At 48.1% G+C, this 7,398-nt stretch overlaps 1 protein-coding gene across 1 annotated transcript in view; it reads right to left on the bottom strand.

Annotated features, from left to right (window-relative positions):
- Positions 1-4,416: 4,416 nt before the first annotated feature.
- Positions 4,417-7,398, bottom strand: part of LOC107105631 (sulfate transporter-like) — a 21,314-nt gene continuing 18,332 nt past the window's right edge. Inside the window, exon 5 of the mRNA XM_015405630.1 lies at positions 4,417-4,574. Coding sequence (XP_015261116.1) covers positions 4,417-4,574 — 158 coding nt within the window. The remainder of the gene's footprint in view (positions 4,575-7,398) is intronic.

Here is a 7,398-nt window from a genome sequence, read left to right as displayed (position 1 = left end):
GGACAGTTGCATGCAACATCAAGTGAGGAACTGTAGTCATCAACACTTCCCCTGGTGAAAACTGGCCTTCAGAATCTGGGTAAAATAGCACCTGTCTCTGGGAAACAAAATGTCCATTTGTGCTTGATGTTCACATGCCAACTTTTAAAAGTGGCACTTGAAGAAATCCTCCTGAATACTCATGTCTAAGAAATTTAGATGGAGCCTGTCAACTTTATGGTTCCCAGCTCTCCAATGGCATCTGTATTACATCCAGTGATGCTGCAGGCTTTGCAAATGATTAGGTACTTTGAAATTTGCGGAGTCCCCAATCCCTCTTGTCAATTAAAACATCTAGTGATTTTGCGCTTGTGCATTTGGCAGCATTCAGCATTGGGGCTTACCCATGCCCATGGTTTACTGTGTACCTGGGATTATGTATGTGCCAGGATCACAGGCAGGTGTATCTGGTTGCTCCACCTTTAGCTGGGGGGGGGGCTAGTTCCCCTTTCAAAATGGAGCAGGGCAGTTTGCCACTGTGTATAATTCTGATCCCTGTAGCTCTTTATATGACTTTCCCCCGATTTTCTTGCAAGCTGCACTGTAGCCTTACAGTTAGGGATAGGCACGAACTGGGAACATGTAGTTAATTTGTGGCTTGCAGCATGCACAGTTCATGAATCATGGTCCATCTCAGTAGACAAAATGTTTCAGTTGGTGATGTGGTAGAACACCACCACTCCTGGCATGCTACCATCACCAAACTCACAGATCTCCGGCTGACTCTCCTCTACCTGCTTTCCAAATTTGGTGAGGATTGGATTTAAGGGGTCTGAGTTATGCCCCCCTATGATATACATTTAAAATGCTGTTTTCCTAATTCAGCAAAATCAGAGAAGGGAGGTGAATAACTCTGCTCTAGAATGTTGAGCTTGAGTGACAGGCTGCTTCTTTTCTCTGATTGGCCAGTGCCAGCTCAAGAAAATATATGAGTTGTGTGATGATGGGAGAGTTAGTTCATCGTGTGTTCAGTGGCAGTTACTGTTCAGTCAAGTAAAAGCTCAGCTAAAAGAGTGGATGTCTGAAAAGTCTGATTAAAAGTCTGTCAGACAGGTTCACCTTTTTGAATAAATGGAGAATAAATGGAGAGACTCCTTGTCTTTGCTGTGTTCAACATAACCTGAGAAAGAATTCCATTTAACAACTCAGAGTCTAGTGTCAGCTTACGCTGAAGTACATTTTCACACAGACGCCAAGAACTGGTTTGAGATTTTGGCAAAGAGTGACTGGGTAGCAGGCTGAAGCTCCCAATCAGGCCAAAAGGAATTGGATTATATTTTCAAGAAAGAAATATAAATCCTTCCTAGTTATACAGGGAATTGGCACTGAGGCAGTCTGTTATGAAAGGAAACAGTGATACTCAGGGAAAAGAAGACACACTGCGATTTCAGAAAAGGGGAAATAATTTGATGCACTAACAGAGTGACCTTTCCAGAAAACCTCAACAGTTATTAGGAAACTATATGCAGAAACATATACTCTTTTACCACTGTTTACCTCAGCCTTTCCAATTCCTGACTACCCCATACCATCCCTGCATATTGAATAAAATCTTTATTATTGTTCACTGTTACACAGTCTCCAGTGCCATTTCAAGGGATCGGGGGGGGGGGGGGCTCCTGTTTTCTCCTGACAAGTTCCTGGGCTGGGCAAAAAGCCAAATCAGATTCTGTCGAAGTGTGGGACATTCAGGTTTATAAAGCCACAAATATTATCACACTACTATGGGGGCCAGCCCAGTACCTGGAAGGAACTAAGAAATTTGGCAGGAAAAATCCACCTCAGAGTGGGGAGAGTAACAAGGGGGCCGTCATACCCCCAAAGCAGGTGCCACCATCCTTCATTCTGTCCAATGGAGCAGAAGAAATAGCAAAAAAAGCAAGGGCAATCGAAACCCCACAGAATAGTATCAAAGTCTCTGAGAATCTCTGCAGCAGAAACGGAAGGTAGGGGGCATTTTTGCAAGCCTAGCAGAACCAGTGCCACTGTGGCACTGCAAACCCAACAGGACTAAGGTCAAGCCAGGAAATGCTTTGGGGAAAATGTCAGCCACAGGTTCAAAAGTGTATAGAATAGACCCCCTGCAATCTACACACACCAAATGCACAGGGAACCTCACCCTGCCACCTGTTCCTCTACAATCTCTCCAAGTTGGGGCAGATTACATTTCTGGGGTTACAGACACACACACCCAGGTCTCCCCAGTGCTCTCTCTGGAAAAGATATCTGCAGTTACAGGAGTCTATGGAATGGTTCAGGAACAAGTCAGTGACACCAAATCTACAGGGAAACTTCATCTGGGAGACACCCCCCCCCCCCCCCCAGCCAGTGACTGGAAGCAAGGCAAGCCACCCCTGTATGCTCACAGCCCCCTCAAGTCTACAAAGGCAGGTTCTGAAGGACAGAATGGCAGACATGACAAAACATATCACAGGGGCTCCCATAAGTTACCCCACAACAGGTTGGTGGGCACCCCAGCCCCACCAGACCAGTGGAAATCAGAGTTTTCCACAACATGATTAATGATGCCAGCCATGACAGAAAGGCAGACAATCAACAGGGACTCCCTAAAGTAAACCGATAACACCTTGGCATGCACCCCAGCCCCATCAGCCCAGAGAAAAACCAGAGTTTTCCATTTAAAGTGATTGTGAGGCAGGTGTTGTGTTATGAGGTAGATGTCATTTCATGAGGTAGGTGTTGGGTGAGGGAGCCCACTCCCACATGAAAGAGGCAGCCATCCTCCCACCTAAGCGCCGAGAGCACCACCTGCAGGACACAGGCTGGATCACCCAGAGAGGAGAAAGAATGTGTGACATGCAGGGGGACAATAGGAGACCTGGATCTTACTCTGTGAGGTCCACAGAGGAGTAGCCTAGCAGGGGGAGGATGACCCTGAGGAAGGCCAGCTCATCCACCCTGGCTGGGTCCAGATGGGAGCAGTGGGGATTGAGAAGGTCTCCCAGGTGGGAGAACACCTGCTTGTTCTGGACACTGGTGGGAGGGCAAGACAGGAAACTCATGGCCTGTCACGGCTCTGGTGGGGTGTCACCTGATGCTGCCACCACTCTGGTTTTAGTATCCCTTGAGAAGGCCCAGAGCACCCTCCCAAGACCTTCAGAACTCCCTTATTTGGCCGAATAAACGGCGTGAGGACCAGGCAGAGTAAACAACAAATAAAAGGTTTATTTTTACAGGAGGTCAGTAAAATATGGGTACAAACAAGGTGCAAGATCAATAGCAATAAGTGGGTGAAGAGAAAAGAAACCAAGTGTCCTAACGCAACTAGAATCATAGTCCCTAGCTCACTGTCTCTGTTGGGCCTGAGTCTACTCACCCTTCCTCTCAGGGTGAGGGTTTCTCCCAGCAGCAGCCCTCTCTCTGGCCCTGCTCTCTTGGAAGAAAGAACAGTTCTTCTTCTGTACCAGCTCTTTTATTATGAGTCCCCTTTCTCTGTGATCGGCTAAAATTGGCGCCAAAACCTCTCAGGGGCTTCTTGGAGTTGTAGGCCTGGCCTCCTCCCACTGCTACTCAGGCTCCCTGGGCCTGCTAGGCCTTTACTTGCACAGCCCAGATCATGGCATGGCCACACAAGAGAGGTTGGGCCAGGTGGCAGCCTTGTGTGACCAGTAGTGGAGGTGGGCTCAGGGGACTTGACAAGATACTCCCTTACCATCACCTCTGCCTAATCCTTCACCATCGCACACCTGGCAGCTTCACCGCTGCTGACCTCTCAGTTCACCACTGATGAACAGTAGCAAGGCTTCTCCCTGGTTGGGCTCTTTGAGGCAGAAGTGCCAGGCTGTGGATCCCCCCCCACACACACACATCTCTTCCACCCACTGTTTTTTCTGGCCATGTCCACTGGCCTGTAGCCTCTGCACTTTTTTGCAGAGCTCATGCCTCCATTGCATGAGCTCTGCATTCTAGAGAGCAATGCTTCCTTTTATCTGGAGGTCACACGTACAGGCTAGCCTGTACTCCCCTTCCTTGCAGAGAGGATGCAATCTGGTGCAACCTCTCTGCCAAGGCCGTGACCCATTGGAGAACAGCCATACCCTCAGAGCCCAGCTGCAGTGCAGAGGCCAGCACTTGGTCCATCCCTCAAATTAAGGGGATGACTTGGCCCAGGCTGGACGTATGGGCACAGAGCATGTCAGTGGTGTCCTGGAAGGTCTTGAGGCCACACACCACTTGAGAGAGGGTCAGCCAGTCATTGGAGCTGTTGCTGAGCTCCTTTTCCCCAAGCAGGATGGTCATGGAGGAGTTGACACCCTTCACCGCGCTCTTCTGCTCCACCAAACACACAATCATGGTGTGGGTAGAGTTCCAGTGGGTGGGTAAGTCCAGGATGAGATGGTGTTCAGGCTCTTTCCCCTACCCCTTCCTCTCATACAGCAGACAGGCAGACTTGATGCGGCATGAAAAATAGTCAGCCAGGCACCAGCAGGTCTGCAGCAAGTCCCACATCTCAAGGGTGGCAGCATCCCAGGTGGCCTTGACAGTGCTCCTGAGCACCTGAGCAGGTGAAGCATCTGTGCCAGGCAGATAATGCCCTTGAGGCACGCAACCTTCACCACTGTCAGCATGTTGGTGCCAGTGTACGTGACCATGTAGCCATGGTCAATGTTGCCACCGCCCACCCACTCCCTCAGGCTACTCTGTATCACATGGCGGCAATGTTTTGTGCCTTGTGGTCTGCATCCATCCTCTGTGCATGTAGGAGGACCACTTTGAAGCCCAGTGGCAGAACAATGCCTCAGAACAGTCCAGACAGAGAGGTCCTCTGGTTGCCACCAGTGGGCAGTGATGGAGAGGTAGCCATGGTGCTTGCTGCTACAGAGGTCTCCTATGAGGTGTAGGGTTCTGCCTTGCACTCCTCCTTGCACAGCAGTGAAAAGCATGGGAACAGATTCTGTGGACACTGTTCCTACCAGTTCCTGCACCACTTGCTGCTGCTGCGGCTCTGGAGGGGGTGCACTTTCCTGACCCCATGTGGAATCCTTTTAAATTAATTTCTTCCCTAGTATTTGGCAGATGATGGCTGGATGAGAGGAATGGAAGACAGACATGGGAATGCAGTGTGAGACCCTGTATGTGTAAAACATTTGCAATGTGCTTTAGGATGATTCTGAGTGCTCTATAAAAAGTGACCCCCCCCCAGTTCTATGGGAGTCCTGCTTGCAATTTGGAATCGAGAGCAGAAGAGTGATCACATATCATTAATTGCATCCTGCCAGAATTGATAAGCACCCCGCTTTGTTGCCTGTTTAGGGGATTAATAAGCCCCCAGTGGGACATAATGCACAGGCCTGACATAGATAGCACTCTGCAGATGTCCATTGAGTAGATTAACTGAGAAAATTATTGTTAATGAAGTAATCCTAGGGTTCTGTTTGTACATCAGTGTGCATTTGGTCTCTGTGTAATGAATATCCATTTTCACTGGTGCTAATTGGTAGCTTGGAATTAATGATATTAATTATCACTTTTGATACTTCACCAATAATAAAGAACATTATAATGATAGAGGTCCTTGTCTTGATATATACAGCTATACTGTACAATCCTTGGCATGTTTATGTAGAACCAAGGGCTAGTCTGCACCTACAGCAGTATGAGATGACAGAGTACTAAAGTGGTGGAATGGGCTGTATCATTTCAGACTGCAGGTGAGGGGACTACATTGTTCAGAGTTCTTCTGCATTAATGATTCTTTGCAAGACGAAAACTAGCACACATGCAAATATTCTCTCATATACTTTTTAGGAAATTGTAATAAGTTTTTACCTGGGGTGTATTAAAGACTCTCTCCACCTGAAATCTGAAGTGGCATGGCCCATTACCACTTCTAACACCTCATTCTCCTGCTTCTCAAGACCAGGCCTACATACACAATGACTGTACATAAGATGGTTGCCTGATCCAATGCAGAGTTGGCTGTGAGTTCAAAGTGATTGGGTATACTTAACTCTGCACAGGATTGGGCTGTAGGGCTCTGGCATAGAGAAAAGATGTATAAATAGTGATGCGTCCTAGAGCCCAGAGACAAGTAAAATCCCACAAGTGTCAGATATGCTGCCATAAGGGTGGGGGGTGGGGTGCTAGCTTGCCGGGACTGCTGCATTCTGTTATGTACTGACAGCATAACATGAATCGCTTAATACACTTCCCATGTTAAGCTTCGAGCCAGCTAGGGCTCCGACGATACTGACAAACTATTGGTCGCTTCAAAACAGCGACCAATCACGGGAGAGCTGTTCCCTGAGCAGGAAGGACACTGATTCGCCTTTATCTATGCAATCTGATTGGTTGTTATGTAAATAGTAGGAGTGGCTATATTAGCCCGGTATGTTTAAAAGGAGCCCAGCTCCAATGTTAAGTTGTTCTGATTCCTGAATGCGTTTATGTGCTTGTTCGAATAAAGCTGAATCACTAGCTGAAATCACTCTATGGGTCTTTGTTAGCTCCCTGTGAGGCCATATCCCTTATCCCCAGCCTTGGTCAGGTAGTCTCTGTGTGCCATCTCCCTGTCTGTCCCCAGCCTCAATGGTGCTAGTGATTTTATTTTATTTTATTTTTTGGACTTGTATTCCACCCTCCCCGCAAGCAGGCTCAGGGTGGGTTCCATCAATATTTGCACAATTTACAGTACAATTAAAACCACTTTAAAACAACAGATAAAACAGTACAAAATCATAAAATGCCATGCAAAATATGATCAATGTCTCAGCAGTTAAAACGGAACGGGAGTGTGGGTTCCCAGGTGGCTGTTCAAATCCAGGCCACTGATGGGGAGGCCAACCAGAATGGGGGGGATGTCTGCTGCCTCAACTAAAAGCCCAGCGGAAGAGCTACATCTTACAGGAAGTGTGAAATTGTAGTAAAACCAGCAGGGCCCTGATCTCATAAGGGAGCTCATTCCACCAGATGGGGTGAAGGCAAGCTGGATGTTCCTTGGCCAGGGTTATCAAAAGGTGTTGATTTGTAGATCTCAGTGCTCTACAGGGCTCATATGGGGAGAGGCAGTCTCAAAGGTATGCTGGCCCCTGGCTGTATAGGGCTTTAAAGGTGAGCAGCAGCACCTTGAAACGGATCTAGTATTCAATAGGCAGCCAGTGCAGTTCACGCAGTACAGGGTGGATGTGAGCCCACACAAGCATCACCGTCAACACCTGTTCTGCTGCGTTCTGCACTAGCTGCAACTTCTGGAGCAGAGTCAAGGGCAGCCCCACGCAGAAAAAGTTATAATAATCTAGTCTGGAAGTGAACATTGCCACTGTATCCAGGTCCTGGGGGTGAGATATGGGGCCAACTGCCTGATCTGCCTCAGATAGAAAAAGGCAGACCTGGCAGTGG

Source organism: Gekko japonicus, unplaced genomic scaffold (genome assembly GCF_001447785.1).
Source record: "Gekko japonicus isolate JY-2015 unplaced genomic scaffold, Gekko_japonicus_V1.1 scaffold3667, whole genome shotgun sequence".
NCBI classification, from domain to species: Eukaryota; Metazoa; Chordata; class Lepidosauria; order Squamata; family Gekkonidae; genus Gekko; species Gekko japonicus.
This window is presented reverse-complemented; position numbering and strand designations above follow the sequence as displayed.